General features: G+C 30.6%; 2 protein-coding genes and 1 long non-coding RNA gene across 4 annotated transcripts in view; all 3 read left to right on the top strand.

Moving 5' to 3' along the window:
* LOC108740585 overlaps positions 1-13649 on the top strand; it is a 28463-nt gene extending 14814 nt beyond the window's left edge. Inside the window, exons 8-24 of the mRNA XM_025975672.1 lie at positions 563-726; positions 810-1095; positions 2693-2920; positions 2995-3132; positions 3332-3499; positions 3671-4058; positions 4699-4824; positions 4975-5188; positions 5328-5453; positions 6735-6913; positions 7077-7202; positions 7260-7430; positions 9162-9470; positions 9740-10015; positions 10767-10949; positions 11151-11407; positions 11819-13649. Coding sequence (XP_025831457.1) covers positions 563-726; positions 810-1095; positions 2693-2920; positions 2995-3132; positions 3332-3499; positions 3671-4058; positions 4699-4824; positions 4975-5188; positions 5328-5453; positions 6735-6913; positions 7077-7202; positions 7260-7430; positions 9162-9470; positions 9740-10015; positions 10767-10949; positions 11151-11407; positions 11819-12418 — 3939 coding nt within the window. The 3' untranslated portion in view covers positions 12419-13649. The remainder of the gene's footprint in view (positions 1-562; positions 727-809; positions 1096-2692; positions 2921-2994; positions 3133-3331; positions 3500-3670; positions 4059-4698; positions 4825-4974; positions 5189-5327; positions 5454-6734; positions 6914-7076; positions 7203-7259; positions 7431-9161; positions 9471-9739; positions 10016-10766; positions 10950-11150; positions 11408-11818) is intronic.
* LOC108740598 lies at positions 4243-4821 on the top strand. The gene is made up of 3 exons (XR_001938370.2): positions 4243-4269; positions 4521-4642; positions 4699-4821. It is a non-coding gene; the product is annotated as an uncharacterized LOC108740598 (long non-coding RNA).
* A 183-nt stretch (positions 13650-13832) lies between the features above and the next one.
* Positions 13833-16685, top strand: LOC108740597 (IST1 homolog). Of its 2 annotated transcripts, XM_018474969.2 has the most exons (8): positions 13833-14161; positions 14736-14898; positions 14960-15179; positions 15238-15347; positions 15405-15533; positions 15590-15640; positions 15697-15894; positions 16663-16685. In XM_018474969.2, the coding sequence occupies exons 1-7, from the start codon at positions 13980-13982 to the stop codon at positions 15874-15876; spliced, it is 1035 nt and encodes a 344-aa protein (XP_018330471.1). In that variant the 5' UTR covers positions 13833-13979; the 3' UTR covers positions 15877-15894; positions 16663-16685. The 2 variants fall into 2 exon arrangements, with proteins under 2 accessions (XP_018330471.1, XP_025831454.1); XM_025975669.1 differs by lacking the exon at positions 16663-16685 and having other exon boundaries at positions 15697-16334.
* The last annotated feature ends 1172 nt before the right edge of the window (positions 16686-17857 follow it).

Below are 17857 nucleotides of genomic sequence, written 5' to 3'. Positions count from 1 at the left end.
GTACAGTCAAGCTTCGATAATTGAAACCACAAGTTCGAGTTTTAAGGTGTCAAGTTATTAAAAAGTATAGCTGTATAAACATATAAAGACTACCCCCAGCGATTTTTTAATACCCATACAATTAATAGTTAAAATAAAAACTTCTGAAAATTTTGGCTTACTAACCTCAAAATTTACGGTACAATATGAAAAAACGTGTTTTTTATTTCATTGTCATTGTTACCCTCCATATTTTTTTTAGTATTTTTGGCGCCATTTTTAAATATTCGAATGTCAATCACTATTAAGTTATAAGAATGCTTTTTATTTGCAACTATCTAATAAAATTTTTAATTTAATCTGGTTTATGCAACAGTAAAAAATGAAATTGATATTTTTCGGATACCGGCCACTATCAATAATATTTCTTAATATTAAAAAAGTATATATAACTATGTAGTTATTTATATCTGTAAACAAAGCTATAAAGTTAATTCTTATTTATACAATCTTTAGAACTGAAATGATTATTCTTATTTGAAAAGGTAAATGTTAATTAATTGCTAATGTTTAAATATTACAGATAAATACACCTAAAGCGTCAATAGTACCAAACACTTCGAAAGGTACTCAGATCGTGAGACCTGATGGAAGAGTTGTTATTATTCCACCAATCGAAAGACCAGCAACCAGAAGTAGAAATCGAAAACAACAACAAAGTCCTGAGGTTTCAAAAGCAACGCCAAAGTATGATTTCTCCTTTTTTTTTTAACTTTTTTCGCTAATAGGTAACTATGCATTTATGATTATATAATTGTTAACTTTTTTAGAGTTGTTCACAAGCCATTAGATGAAGAACACGTATCAGGAAACGAGTTGGACAGTTCAGATGCCGAAGCAGAGCAGGAAGAGGAGGAGGAGGAAGAAGAAGACGATAGATCCGATGATGATCCTGATAAATTATGGTGCATTTGCAATCAGCCGCATAATAATCGTTTCATGATATGTTGTGACCAGTGTGAAGAATGGTATCATGGAAAATGTGTCAATGTTACAAAAGCCATGGGACAACTTATGGAGCAAGAAGGCAGAGAATGGATTTGTGTTTACTGTAAGGTAAGTAAAAATAAAGTGAATGCATTATGTCATCACTTTTTATTACTACATTTAAGTTAAAAATGTAGCAATTTAAGAGTTATTGTATTATTTACTGAAAGCGTAATAGTTAGTTATTTCCCTTTTTTACCATACACTTAAGTTGGCAGCATATGGGAAACGTTTCTGAAGTGAAACTTCTTTACACACGGTAGGGTAAGTTCGTTTCATGCGAGTTGCTATGTAACGAAACCATGCAACGGATGTCCCCCCTCTACTTGGTCACGTAGTCGAGTTCGTAATGGGAATCGCTTGAGCCATGAGCGTGCTTCAATGCAAGTTTCGTTACAGGCAACTCCTGCATGTATAGTGTAAAATTTCAATTCATATTGTACAAATAACACCTTTAAACCAATTCCTTAACCCCTATCCCGGTATGTTTGTGTGTTTGAAGAAGTTTCACTTCGGTAGCGTGTTGTATAATTACACGTTGTATTTTTTATCATTAATCTTATGTAAAAAAGTTACTCTTTATAAAAAGACCTGGTCTAAAACACATTATAACATCATCAGACAGATCAATAGATGTGGCTGCATATTTATAACTACTTTTTAATTCTCAACAACTTGTCTTTATAAAGATTTCTGCTACTTTCAAAAATAAAAGTACCGTACTGTTATACAAATTTTATATTTTGTACCAAAACTTGTATATGACTGACAAATTATTAACTCTGATGATGTCATTGTGTGTTTTAGACCATGCAAGGTTTTTAGGTCACTTTTTTTCGTAAGATTAATAATAAAAAAGTTTCCCATATGCTACCCATACAATGTATATCGTAATTAATTTAATCTAAAGGGGCGACGTGAATTTTTGATTTGTGTCGGTTTCTACATGGATTTTCCCAATCATTGCATTCTTTACATTTACATTGAAGGTAATACAACACAGAAAATCGGATAAATAAAAAATGCATGTTTTTGTAAAAGACTATTTAGAATTTAATTTACCATTTAGACGTCTTAATAAATAACTTTTCGTAAATGGTTTTATGGTGTGGCTTGTAAATAAAACACAAGAACTACTTAGTTGAATATTTTATGTATTTCTTGTTATTGAGCTGTACAACCTCAAACGTATCATGTAAATGTTCGACGTGTAAGACGGAGGTTAATGCACACATCACCGACAGCTGAAAGAAAACGCTTCAAATGGAAGAAGAAGAGGAAGGATCCCGCGTGGTACCAGTATTGATCTTTTGCACTTCCGGAGGTATGTCAAAAACGCCGCACACTTTGTTCGCTGGCAACGCTTTGTCTGAAACATGAAAAATTCATCGGTAGTGACAGAAACAAATGCATGCTTAATCATTCGCGATCTCCAACATAGAAACACTAGATATCGAATATTTTTTCGNGACTGACAAATTATTAACTCTGATGATGTCATTGTGTGTTTTAGACCATGCAAGGTTTTTAGGTCACTTTTTTTCGTAAGATTAATAATAAAAAAGTTTCCCATATGCTGCCAACTTAAGCATACACAATGTGAGGTTTCTTTTATTCAAATTTAGTTGATCGTGTCCATATTAAATCGTAATAATTTTTGTAATAGGATCCTACTTTAAAGCGACCAGCAGCGGCTGCACGAAGAATAAGAAAAGCATCAAAAGCGTCTACTGACAGTGGCAAAAGTCAAAACAAATCAACGTCTTCTTTAACAGAATCATCGGGAAAATCTTCATCTTCATCTGATTGTATTGTATGTGGAAAACCATCTCGAAGTAACTCTATCTTTTGTAGTGACCAATGCATTTTGAAACAAGCGCAAACTGTAGAAAGGGTAATGATTTTTAAAGCTAGCCTTAATGCATACACTTGTATAATTTTCACTGTTATGTTTATAATTTTTCACAGGTGGTTGTTTTTGAAAGGTCAACGGGAAAAATCCTCTCGGGAAGCAATGCACCCAGTGCGGCAAATCTCGAAAAATGGCTCAAAGAACATCCAGGTTTTGAAGTTGTTAGATCTACTAGCAAACCTATGCCAAATAAAGTAAGTTGGACAAATTGTCACACAATAAATAAGTAAGTTACAATTAAAATATTTCTTCCTTTGGTAATTTTTAAGCAACCTACATTTAATAATTAATTCTTGTGATTAAATATTGTAAATTTTTTTATTAATTTAGACAATTTTACATTTTGTTTCCCTCAAATACGGTTGTTTTAATTGTTTTCTTAACTTTCTACAGAATCTGTCTCAGTCAAAGTTAAAGTTAGTTAGAAATGTCTCAAACGAAGGAGTATCTCTTGCCATTCAAAGAAGAGGAGTTAATATTGGTCTCCTCAATCATTCTCCAAAAGCTCAACAAAACCAGCAACAGTTCACAATTAGTCAACGAAATAGAAATGTGGTAAAAGTGAGTTTTCAGTTTTAAGTAAAAACAATTTTTTGTTAATTTTAGTGGTTTCCATATGTATATTGAAAATATTCTTCATTTCAGGTTTTTCTGACTTCGATATTTTTAGAAACAAATACATATTAAATTATATGTTGATTTTTAAAATAATCCGATTTTTTTTTCTTGTAGACTATTCCACATTTTAAAATAGTTCGCAAGCAAAAACCATTGGTCGAATCGAGAACAAAATTAATTCAACCTCCACCAATGACAGTAATCACGACGCCTACAAGAGGAAGGCCTCCTCAGATCATTCAAAAAGTTCAAACGAATGTAACTCCAAAACAGTCTATTAATAATAGTATCCCAAGTACATCGACCTCCACACCTATAGTAAAAGAAAGGCCAAAAATTCAGAAAACTCTTAAACCGAAACTACCCGATGATCAAACATCTCTTGCACCACCCCCCAAACAATCGGAAAATATCCGGGAAAACGTTAAAAAGACTTTGTTTGAACAACTCACAAACAGACTTAAAATGGTAAATGATATCAAATTAGAACCAGATGAGGTATGAATTTATTTATCATTCTGTGTAATTAAAAATAATTGGCATTTGTTATTAAAACAATATTGTAAGTTTCTATATTTAATTTTACATCAACTTGACTATAAAATATCTAGATAAAAAAGTATTAAATAGTACCGATAAATTTAAAATAATTAACAATTGAAGATATCTTGAGGCTATCCATATTTTCTGTTAATACATTATTTCTAATTTAGGTATAGATATATAAATATTTGTAAATAAATAAATAACTAGCACAAATTTAGTAGTGTTTTTGCCTTATGTACCGTACAGTTTACTGAACGTGTGGTTATATTAACGAAAAGATAAATAACCTCAATTCACCTCAAAACGCTAAAAATTAAATTTTACCTTTGAATAAATCTTTTTAAATCATCCAATCATTTCTATATTAAAGTTGATATAACCACCTAATAAATAATAGTAATCAAAGGTTTTGTTTCAGTTACAGCATGTCAAACAGTGTTGTTAAGGTTACTGAATTGCCAACAAATGAGGGTTTATTTGTTCTTAAAGGAAAAGACGGAGTTATAATGCCAGATCGAGAAACATTAGAAAAATATTTGAGTAAGTAGGTAGTAATTATATGACAGTTACCATCTTTTGAATGTAAAAAATTCTAGGTGGACGAAAACAAGAAACTGAAATAAACTTAATTTGTATTAATGAGGCTTATGGAAACAATATTGAGGCAACAATGGAGCCTCTTATTTATGATCCTAATAACACTGAAGATATGCTAGAAGAAAGTAAGTTTTAAAATAAGTATTTTTATTTATTTTTTGTCAAATAATAATTGGTATTTTACATTAACCTTCAACTCACTATNTTCATTTAAAATTTGGCTTATTTAAATAAACCTCATTTATTATAAATAATTAAATATTTTTATCTTCAAGGTGAACAAATATTAGAAGATAATCGTCCAAAAGGTGGTATAGACAGTACTGAAGTTATTGCTACTCTTAACTCAGATAATGTTGCCACCTCGGACAGTCCAGATTCAAAAGCTAGTAAAGATAAAGATAAAAAAGGTTCTAAATATGTGAAATATGAAAAAGGTAGGGAAAGGGACCGAGAAAGAAGAAACAGGTCACAAGAAAAGAGTGACAGGTATGTTTGTTGCTTTGAATTTATTCATAATGGTTGTAAAGCAACTCCCTTAATTTTTGAAAATTTTAAATATTAGTACCCATAAATTAAAGGGTATTTAAATTGAAATAGAAAAATTTTTCAAATTTAAATTTTGCAGCAGGGAAAGAAAAAAGGAAGAAAAGTCGTTAAAAGATTACAAAAGAAGATCTAAATCACGATCCAGGTCAAGAAGTAGGGATCGTACTTCTAGATATATTGAAAAGAAAAAGAGCAACAGAGACCAGTAAGTATTACAATTAAATTTGTGGTAGTAAAAGTAAGAACATCAGAATGTATTGAAATCACTATTTTATATAATCACTAATTACTCTGCCCTTTTGTGGCATTAAATTGATATTAATACACAGTACAATGGGATCTCCATAAAATGTGTTACAATTAAAGCTGAGTCATTAGAACTATTAGAATATCATATATAAAGAAAATTAAAAGTGCTGTCAGCACAGGGCAAAGCAGTATTACGTAAATGAAAGTTAGTATCAGCAATTTCTTATGTTGAAGTGTACGAAGTGTTGCATACCTATTTACAAACAATTCCTTTAAATTTATTTTTTCAAACAATTTTTAACACAGAAAGTGATTAAACAAATTATTCACAAAATTAACTTTCGACCACTCGAAGTAATGGTGCTACCAGTTTCAAGCTCACAGTGACTGATAGGGGGGAAGAACTTGTATATTTAATAAATATATGTAATAGTAATAATATATGAGGGTATTTCAGTTCTCTTTACAAACATGCTGTAATTAATGTGAAAACTCAGTTAAAAATGTAGTCCACATAAAACGAGAACAGGGATAAACTTATCGGGTATTTGAACTACAAAAAGGAGGTGGTAATTGAAGTCCTAAGAAGGTGATTGAATATCAACAAGTAAATAGTGTGAGATTTATTTTTGTGCAACATTTATAGACACCTTCCATTGACGTGGAACGTTTAGAATTAAAACAACTTCGGTAATAGTAGGACTCACATCCTCTGCAAATGTCCACTTCTTTGATCACCACCTTTCCAGTATCTACAGTAGGTTATTGGAGTCATGATTTAGCAGGATTATTAGATTATTTGAAAGTACTCAGGGATTATGTAACTTTTTAATAATCGGAAAATGTTTAGAATCTGTTCAGAGTTACAGACTTGTAAATAAACATAAACACAAGGTGTAGAGATGTAGATTTTATTAAGTATAGATAAATTATAAATAAAATTAACACTTCGTGGGTGTACGACTATTTTTAATTGTACTTAATGAAATAAAAACCAAACAAACACTACTGGAAAGTTTCACCAAAGACTCATTTATGAATATCAACAAGTAAAAGTATCTCTATAGTCCTCTTATAAGCAGATTAAATGTATTTCAGATTTTATTATATACAAATATTTTAATTTCTTATTTGAATGGAAAAACTCAAATGTTCGAAAACTAAATATATTTCTTAAATACACTTGTTTAATAAAACTTACTATTTTCATCTCATAACATCTTTTTGTATATTTAAGCGAACGACACCACCGGTCGTCCCACAAGAGTTCACGCCACAAAAAAGAACCCAGCACAACCGAAAAATTGGACAAGAAATCCAAGGAAATTTTGGAGCAGCTTGTTGATAAACAAATTGTGCCACCACTTGAAGACAGATTGTGGAAACACGTACCTCAAGAAGATATTACAACTCCCGGTAAGCTTATAAATTATTTTTTATATTCTTATTTTAAATATGTATATTAAATTTAACTTTTATAAACCATTTAGTGACTAGTACCATTTTTTACAAAAACGGCAGTTTATTGTAGTAGTAATTTTTTGAGACAGCATTTCTAAAATATAATTATTCTTGATAGCTATTGCTGAAAGTGACAGTGACCATGAACCATCATCAACTGTGACCATTCCTACCCCTCCGCGTACTACTGACGTCGAAGAATCTCCATCTGTACCACCCGTTTACACCGAAAAGACAATAACAGGTGAAACATTTGTTTTCAGTAAATATTTCACAGTGTAATTATGATTTTTTGTTGTAGAAAAACCAGAAAAAAAGACAGTAGTAGCGGCGAAAACCCCATCACCGCCTTCAAGTAATGAAGATAGAAGCATGTCACCGCCTCCAAAGACTACCGCCGAATACCTTTGGAAGGGGACAATAAACATGGTGGACGTGGCCCAGATTTCTATAACGGCTCACGAAGTATCAGGTAAGCACATTAACAAAGCATTTGAAAATATATAAATAAAAATTTTCAAATTATAATAACACAAAGTTTAAATTTTTATAAACTTTAAATTCGGAATATTTTAATCCCTCAGTCACTTTAAATTCAAGAAGGAACGATTCCGTTAACTGTTCACAAAATAAACTCAGGGGTCAAGTAATATGATCTATCTATCTCTGTTTATTAATGAAAGCCTGCATACTCATGATACAATGAGTAAGAAGATAGGATTTATCACTCTACCCGTTTCGCCCACATTGCCGCATTGCGTCACTTAGTAAGTGCTCCCACCACATTGTCATATAAGCCGTCGTAAGGCAGAAAACACACCACGCAATGGATCTACCGTATATTTCTTTTTTCTACCGAAGAGTTTAAATTTCTGATACATTATTCCCACGCTAAGAAGGGAATGTACGTATATATGCTATCGTTTAATCTTCTTTTGTTTCGACTTTTTTAAAGAAAAAGGAACCGGATATATTATCATATTATACATCATAACTGTTATACATATATGACAGTTCTTTATACAAAATGAATTCGGAAATTTTCGGAACTATTCGATTGGTTTGGATAATGTTCGGCAGACACATCTCGAAACATCATAAATGTTTGCATTCATTTTCATTTTTTTTTATTAACTTTCAGGTAATTTGCCTAAACTATCTTTGTTTTTTCTTTTCAAAAATCACCAATATTTTGCTTCGAGAGTAAAAATTTTAGTAACGCTCTGCTGTTATATCGACCATGCATATTATGGGTAAATGGGATTGTTTCAAAATTGATACAAAATTCAGGTAAATAAAAGAAGCGATAGCATGACTCCTGTAAGCAACCCGTTTTTAAAAGTACATATTAGGCCTTAAAATGGTTTTATATAGTGAAAACAGAAAGCTTATTGCAATATCACATGCGTGTGTACGTTATATACATATAATACTATTTTTATTAAAATTTTAGTAAATTATTAATAACTTATTAAAGTTAAAGGACACAGGTATGGTGATTGTTTATTCAGAAAAGGCATTTAAAAGACTATTATGTATTGATTGAGTGTGTCTATCTCGAAACTGACGTAGTTTTAATAAACTGTCTGTATATTTTCCTTGACTTTACTTCCTCTTGATATTTTTTATGCTTTATCAACTTAAAATCACACAACATTTAGGAATCATTTTTATCAAGCTGGGACTTAGTTTAGTCCAAAATATCACATTAAATTACTAATTTGATGAGAGCCCAAAAAACACGTCTTACTAACTCGACATCGCATTCTAACTCTCCAACCCCAATAAATTGGTCCTTCTTGAATTTATAAATTTGACTCATTAATTCTTTAGGGAAAAAAGTAGATTTTGTTGGATTATAAATATAGGCTTTTTTCCGTTAAAATGCTGTGATTAATTTTTTTTGAGAATTCAGTTTCTTACGATTTTACTTTACATTTAATCTATATTCTAGATGATAATGTAGCAATCACTTATTTAACAATGGTCCTGTAAAGTCATATCAACACAAAAATTTTTAAGAAGGGGCCAACTTTAAATACTTATACAGCAAATCGATTGCCCATAGGAAAAAAAAAGCTCATATATTATGTACCTATTTTATAATATATCTAAAGTAATAATTTTCTTACTTTACCTCTACATTTATCTATAGGTTACTCTGTCATTTCTAAATATTTATTTATTATTTATTTTCATTAAGGCGATTGTGCTGGCTTGGGTGAAGAGCTACCACCTGCATTGGACGTTGTTGGTCGAATATCCCCTGAGACAGTATGGGAGTATATTGGAAAGATGAAATGTTCAAACAGTAAAGCAATTTCGCTTATTCGTCTAAACGCAACTAATATGGAAGAAAAAATGCCATATATTGCTTTGTACAGTTATTTATCAAGTAGAAACCGGTTGGGTGTAATTAAAAGCTTGAACAAAGCTGTCAAGGATTTTTACATATTACCATTGGCAAGTCAGAAACCTATTCCACAGGCACTATTACCGATTAACGGCCCAGGTATAACCCTATACTTTAATAACCCGTGAATTTGTGGTCTGTAAAATATATGAACATATAATGAGAATAATAGAAAAAACTGTAGTAATTTAGAAATTTCAATTGATTTAATTTTTAAAAGAATGCAATTATTTTATATCAGAAAGAGAAGTTTATGGCGCTCATATTGAAATGAGCGGTTCATGGAAATTGTTTTAAAATCGCTACTTTTTATTTTATACGTTTATGACATTCTATTGTACTTTTACTAAAATAATATATTCTTTTAGGTTTTGAAGAGTCAAGACCTGCCCTGTTATTAGGAATAATAGTTCGTGACAAAAGAAAACGTCCAATATTTGATCAATTACCTTCTGTATCTAAACGGACCAAAATAGAGGTGTCTGTCATAATAACTCCTCCCGTTTCAACTACCCCTGTTACCGCTACAGCTCGTTCTTATACACCTCCTCCTCCTCTTATTCGGGACCCCAGGATTAAAACAGCCCCTCAAACAGCATCTGTACCATCGCCGGAAACACCTAAAGATACTACCGATGACATGGGTAAACACAATACAATTTGATTTATTTATATTAAATGAATATTGAAATAGTTTGGCTCAAGAAACAGATATCAACATAAATGGATCTTGTATAGAAACTTAAATCACGTGGCTGTTTCTATTTATATGAAAATATCAGCTATTTAAATTAAGTATTTATACATAAGGTTTTTTAATTGTATATAAAATCCAACAGTCGTCCGCTACGTGGTTTTTAATTATGTAATTGAATTAATGCTTAAATTTAGTTATTCTCACAGAAAAAATAAGTTAATATAAAATATCTACAGAAGCACTATTCGTAATTATATTTCCTAAAGGAAACAAAATATGTAAATAAAACTAAACAGAAAGGCAGTCAAAAGTAAAAAATATGTAGCACGCGCTTATCTTTTGTTAATCTATAAAGTGCACCAAGCGACAATTACTTTTTGTAAGCTTTGATTTATTTTTAAAAAGTTATTTTTTCTACTTTAATATCAATACTAATATTTTATCCTTGTTTTGGTAATGTATTATCCTACTAGAGCAAATTAAATGTGCACTCTAATCTTATGCTTGGAACCGTTTAAAATATAACAGTGACACTAAGATGAACTAATTGACATCAAAGTATTACCTTAAATTTTGCAAATTTATTGACTATAGTTCCGATAGTTTTGTAAGTAAATTATTTTTTAAAAATGTGTGTAATAAACTTAAAAAATAATAGAATAAGCCAATGAATATATTCTAAGTGTTCAATGTTTTAGATGAACCATATAGTCCAGAGGATTCTGACCCTGACACTGTTATATCTCCACCGGCGTCGGTTAGTGCACCTACACTTGACACTGGCACTCTTTTACCTGCAATAAAATCATCTCCGTATGTTGAAGTCCCGCCCACAGTACAGCCATTTGAACCTTTCAGCAGTAAATTCGACAGTATTCCAGGTATGTATTTTAATAAAAACGAAAACATCTTTTGAACAATTGTTTATTATAAAATAAGTAAAAGTTAAAACTGTAGTGCATTAATTTCATTGACATTCATCATCAAATACATATACTTAATATTAAGTGTTGTATTACCATAAAAGTTTTCATCGTATAATTCTCATTACAACTACTCAAAATTTTATTATATATTTACAGGTCTCGAAGAAACTTCTGTGGCTTCTGTTCTTCCAGCCAGCAGTCAGGAGCTCCAAAAAAAGATGGCAGAACTTGATCAGAAAATTGCTATGCAAAAAGCAGAAATTGACAACATGTCACAGAGCATCGTATCGACGGCTGCTGCTGATATTGGTTCGTCCTCTTTGGCTAATATCGCATTGCCCAGCAATTTGCAACAAATTTTGGATAGCATCAAAGGCATAGGTGCTTCCAGTACAAGTACAGATAATAATACGGTATGTTAAGTTAGTTCTTTTTTTTTTTCAAAATTCATGTTTTATTAGAAAATAATAGTTAAACAAAATAATTACAATTTATTAGCAATAAATAAATCATTAAAAATTAATTTAATGTTTCCTTTAAATATTAATATTATCTGTTTCAATGCTCATTTTCTGCAATAATGTAATGACTGAAAGCGAAAGGTTTTTTAAATAAAAGTAATAACGTTAATAAACTGTCGTTTATTATACTACAACGTTAACAAACTTTATAAAACAAATAATTAGTATGCATTATGTTCTCTTTGCCTCACAAATAATGGAAGCAAATTACCATTTCATTTAAAAATTCATAATTTACCTTCATTACATTGCAGTACATTATTCAATATATCGCAGTAATAGATATTATTTATCCACTTACAGGCTACTTCAGTTAAAGGTACATCCTCAAACAAATCTGACTTAACTATGCCTTTACTTTTACCAAAAATAAGTTCGAGATCGGCTCCTCCAGCTCCATCGATAACGGCCATTGCTACATCCAAAAAAGACCTGATATCTTCGTCGTCAACGATACCATTGAACTTACCGAAGCCTAAAATAAAACCCACCACAATAAGTTCATCTCTTCTCGATAAAACTCCAGTTTTAAAATCAGAAATTGATAAGGAAAAACCAAGTGGTGTTCTCAGCTCATTATCTGAAGAGGATTTAATACGTAAGGCAGCGGAAATGCTTGGAGAAAAAAAGGAAGACACAATACCAAAGATGTCGAAGATGGGCCTACCACCAGAACCATATACTCCAACGAAACCTGGGTATCAAACAACATCTCGAGCTCCTCCACCTTACGCAAGTGGACCTGTTATGTATACAACCCCTCCACCAATGCCGAATCTGAGCGTACCTCCTCCAAATATTTTACCCCCCAGTAACATTCAACCTTCCAATGTAATTCCGTCAATCAAACGTTTGAAAGTTGACGATCAGCCGCCTGTGCCAGGTTTAGAGGATGAAATGTAAGGTTTTGTTAATTGTTTAAACCATTTTGTAAGTATTTCTTATAACAATTTCTCCTTTATCTTCTATTGGAAGAATTCTTAAAAAAATTATGGTATAAAACCAATAATCTTACAAAGACAATATAAATCCACAAGTTGTTTGTTAAATGTAAATGAATGTAATTCAATTTATTTATGTAACAATAAGTTTTTATGCTGCTTTAAAATATTGGTAAGGTGAATTGTATGATTTTTTGAAACATCAACAAGGGATTCCATAAATTTTTTGTATGTAAGGCGCGTTTGAACATCCTAGAAAAACATAGGCTGGCCTAATATGTTAGGGTAATTTGTGTTTGTGTTTTTTAAGATAATCATTTTAGGACTATCTTTTCCACACTAAGTGTGCTGCTTAAAGTACTAAAAGTGCAATTTTAGATACAATTTATCTTTGAATGCGTTTTTCGTTTCTTTTTTTTTTTTATTGCGTTGCTTATCGCCTTCCTTACTAATTTTATTGCAATTGTGAAATTTTTCAACACAAAAAGTAATTATTTCAAATATATATAGTTTTATTTGTAGACATTATTTGTATACAAAAAGTAATTATTTCGAATAAATATGATCGTGTACATGCAATTATAAATTAAACTTTAAGTGTCAAGACTTTTTTAGTGGTAATTTAAAGCACCATACAAAATTTTAACTACGAGTAAACATTTTATTAACTGACCCAAGATAAGCTCTTAATAAAGTCATTAGAAACGAAAAACAGTTTCAAATTGCTACAAATATTAATAAGGATCATTACATGTTATTTAATAAATTAAAGCATATTGGACCTATCACTGTAAATTTTATTGGTATGTATTTCAAATTTTTCGTTAAATAAGATCTTGGTAATGAATTAAAAGTAAAATTTTTGCAAACGATTGTTACAAGCAAAATTCTTCTGGTAATGGTTTAATCTCAAATGTAAATACCAAAAACAATGTAATTGTACAGAAGTAGTATAAGTTAATTTTAGTAATTATTTCTTAAGAAATAACGCGGTAATTATGGTAGTTATATGTATATATTATCGTTATTAAATATAATTTTTCTAAACGAATAATTACATTATGTTTTGAACAATTTAATGTTAAGGCTTTTTTTAAAAATTGTTAATGTAATTTTATTCAATAGCATTGATTTACTTTCGTGTTTTGTGACCTTTTGTTTTATCACATCAATAAAATTGCCCCATAAGTTTATGCTTTCTCTTATTAGCATAAAATTATTAAAGAATAAAATAAATTTGATAGCGTTCATACAAATAAACATGTACATCTAGTTTATACCTTTTGAAAAATATTCAAAAGTGATCGCTTTGTAAAGTGATAAATAAGCTAATTGAACACTGCTATTAGAAAATAAACATAACCAAACAAGTTTTGACATCTGCATTTTGACTGTATCGTTATACAAATATATACATTATTTGTTAATTGTTCGTGATGACTAAAAAGTTGTTGTGAATCATCTTTTATTATAGTTTTTTTCTTAATAATTTGTACTGTGCCTTATTCCTGATAAAATCGAAAATGTTTTCTAGTTCTCCTAATTACACAAAGTTGAAAACGCATCTACGTTTAGCAATAAATAGATTAAAATTGCTAGAAAAAAAGAAAACTGAGCTTACACAAAAAGCAAGAAAAGAAATAGCTGACTACTTACAAGCTGGTAAAATTGAAAGAGCTAAAATAAGAGTAGAACACATTATAAGGTATTTGCAGACCTTTTTTATTGATGGGACTATTCACTAAACATGGGGCACGGGCACGGGAAACGGTGAAAGCGTCAATTTACCGTATTTTCCGTCAACTACAATAGGGTTTCACGTTACTCATTTGTACGTTTCTTATCCGTTAATGCTACTGGCTTTGCTATCCAAATAGGAAGTGCAATGCCCATCAAAACACTTCATTCCCTAGAAAGTTGGTGCAACAGTGGTGACTGATGTTTTACTCAAAATGCTTGACAGATAACAACAGTAAAAAAAAGTTATTGTTTATGGACCACACTACTACAACAACGTACTTCGTTCATGTTGTCTTTTCCCATCATAGTTTAACCTAACCAAACCATTTTGACTGCCCAGAATCATAAGGTTGCACTAAAAAAAGACAACATGAACAAAATAAGTATTGTCGTGGCCGTGCGCTTCCTTTTGTTTTACCAATATAAACTCAAACGCAAGCTGGCGCTTTTATCATTCCCCGTTCTTGTGTCTAGCGAATAGTCGCACCGGTTTTTTATATAATTGAAATATCCAACTTAATTAAAAATTATTATTCCAGAGAAGATTATCTGGTTGAAGCAATGGAAGTGGTTGAAATGTATTGTGATCTTGTTCTTGCCAGATTTGGCTTAATAACACAGATGAACACCCTAGATGAAGGAATTGCTGAAGCAGTTTCTAGTTTAATATGGGTGTCTCCACGGTTACAAAGTGATGTTGCTGTAAGTAAATTGTGTTGATGTTTTTTAAATTTTTAATTTATTTCCCTTATTTTAAAACTAGGAATTAAAAGTGATAAGTGATTTATTGGCTGCTAAATATGGGAAACCTTATGGTGATGCATGCCGTGCAGAAGCTGTTGCAACAATAAGTGAAAAGTTGAAACATAAATTATCAATCCAAACTCCACCTAAATTATTGGTAGAAAAATATTTAATAGAGATAGCAAAAATATACAATATAGAATATGAACCTGATCCACAAGTCATGCAAGAAGAAAAAGGTTTAATTTTCATTTTCTGTATTATAAAACTTTCAATTTCAAAACAATTCATTTTAAGGTCGAGATGCAATGTTGATAGATCTAAGTGACAAAAATAATTTAGGAATGCCCCAACCACCTGGATTTGTAGGCTACCCTCAACCTCCTATGGCACCTTTTTCTTACCCAGTACGTTTTACGTTTTAAGTAATATTTTACATACTATAATTTTTATTATATTTATAGCCTTTAATGCCTCATGACCAAAAGACAGCTAGTGCAAGTGCTCCACCTAACAATTTACCCTTTGGAACACCCTTTTCTTATAATATTCCACCTGGTGCAGAATCAAAAGAGTCAAATACCACCTACAATGTATGTGATAAAATTAAAAATTTAGATAAATTTTTAACAATATTTATATTTCTTAGGATGATATCCCTCCTTCTTATAGCATGGTTTCCCCAGATGATAACATTCAGGTGTGTATTTCTTATTCTTAATTATCTTTCCACTTTTTTACAACTTATTTCTATAGAGTAAACAGCAAGAACCTAAACCAGCTCCAAGGTCAAAAATTCCTGGTAATTTCTCAGATTTACCAGAATTGCCATCAGTACCAAGTGACAATTCTTTAGATGGCGCAAAAACAGGAGGGGATGACATCGATTTTGATGATTTAACACGTAGATTTGAAGAATTAAAGAAGAGAAAGTAAATAAGCGATTTAAAAAAGGTAGGATGAATTATCTAATTTGTATACTACATTATAATATGAATCTACTACGCTCATTAAAGGCTTTATATTTCAACAGTAAGCCAATCAAGCTAAAAATTTAATCAAAAGAACATTTGCAGTGCTATGGTATATTGTACGTAGACTACATAATGTAGCGTTTCTTTAACGGCACTTGTTTTAAAAAGTATTACACTACTTTTATGTAAAGTTCACTTAATATATATATTTTATATCATAATAATAATTATTTATTACATAGATAATCTTGAGAAAAGCCCCTTATATTATGTATTGTCGCTCATATTTTAGAATTTTTAAATTACAAATTAAAATAAACAAAATTAAAGGATTTATGATTTGTAACTTCCAAATATAATGGATTTATTCTTACTACTTACAATCAGATCATTTTAATAAAATAGCCTTTTTTTCTTACATATATGAAATATGTATTTTCATGTTCATTCTCACTTACGACTAGTTAGCGTTGCACCGTTTCAGTATCTTCGTACTTTGTCAGTGCTCATCCACAGCCCGCAGTTTATACTTTTCCGGACTGTAATTTTGAAAATTTTATTATATACGGGATGTACAGTTTAACAATCGCAATATGTAAATATGTGAATGTAAATACGATATTGTTTCTTAATTTTTGTCATTGACATTGAATTTGATAAAATCGGTAAATTTTATTGTCACTTTAGCGTCAAATTTGTTCTTAAAGTACAAATGGGCAGAAAAAGTAAAAACAAATACACTTTTAAGAATAAGCAGTCCAATAAAACTGGTAAAACTGCTGCTGGTAATGCCATAGTGTCGGAAAAAGTGGAGAAGCAGAAAAGCGGCATAGTTCTTGAGACAGCACCAAAGCGTTCAGTGATTGAAAATCAGAATGAATTGAACAATACCAAAAATACTTTAAGAAACACGAAATTGACAAACAAAACTAACAGCATTAAGCTGGTAAATGGCAATACTGATTTAGGCAAAAATGAAATGAAAGAATGCAAAGATGTTCAATACCTGAACACGCCTTTTTTTCATAGTCCCGTATGGTTTAGGACAATCGTCGAAGAATTGGCTAAAGAATTAAAAATTTATCCGGATGTGTACAAACCATTTTAATTCATCCGATTTATTTTCAGCTAATAAACTGTTTAGAATATTCAACCAATTTTATGTAGATTAGTAATTAATTTTTGCAGTTTTGAAAAGCTAATCAAAAACTGTAAACTCCTTTCTGAACTGAAAACAGCTTTATGATATTTAAGATTTAAATAATTGTAAATACAGTTGGGTCTCAAACTTTCAAACCTTGATAACGTAAAAATAACAATAATTTAAAAATGTTACTAAAATCCAACCCTTTCACATTAATTAATTATTATTTAATACTTTTACCGGAATATAGGAAATTTTTCTAATATTAATTTCGTTGTATAAATATACAGTGATTGCTACATCATCTAAACTCTAAACTATTTTCTAGATTTCACGTGGTAGGGGTTGTTTATATACATATTGGATGGTACGCATAAAATAATGTAGAGACTAATACTTCAAGAAAAAATATTTGCTTCTAGGTACTTACATTTTCCAAGTGAATACTTTGCAAACTAAGTAAATGCTACAACTCAAAGAAGGTAAATGCTACACTGTGGAGATACCAATTTCTAATTACTCGCATGACTGTATTTATATATTTCATCTCCATTACAATTTTCTGCTCAAATCCAGAGTTTACTATTAACAATTTTTGTATTATAATTAAAATGTAATCACATACATATTTATAACTCATCAAATGCTTATCACAATACACTTCCCTTTGTTTCGTAGGTGATAAAGCATAACCCCTTTTTTCCATGGTATTACCCCAGAAAGGTTCGACCATCCATAGCATATATAATTTCGTCCTTTTTTTTTTTTAACACTTCAAGCTCACATATTCATCAAAAAG

Source organism: Agrilus planipennis, unplaced genomic scaffold (assembly GCF_000699045.2).
Source record: "Agrilus planipennis isolate EAB-ADULT unplaced genomic scaffold, Apla_2.0 scaffold250, whole genome shotgun sequence".
Classification (NCBI taxonomy): domain Eukaryota; kingdom Metazoa; phylum Arthropoda; class Insecta; order Coleoptera; family Buprestidae; genus Agrilus; species Agrilus planipennis.
The sequence above is the reverse complement of the archived record's forward strand: the minus strand, read 5'-3'. Positions and strand labels throughout refer to the sequence as shown.

Bases quoted from the DNA above. Each gene is read 5' to 3' on its own strand.
- LOC108740597 (XM_018474969.2), top strand. From the start codon at position 13,980: ATGTTTTCTAGTTCTCCTAATTACACAAAGTTGAAAACGCATCTACGT. The intron at 14,899-14,959 runs GTAAGTAAATTG...TTTTAAAACTAG, and splicing joins GGTTACAAAGTGATGTTGCT to GAATTAAAAGTGATAAGTGA. The intron at 15,348-15,404 runs GTACGTTTTACG...TTATATTTATAG, and splicing joins TGGCACCTTTTTCTTACCCA to CCTTTAATGCCTCATGACCA.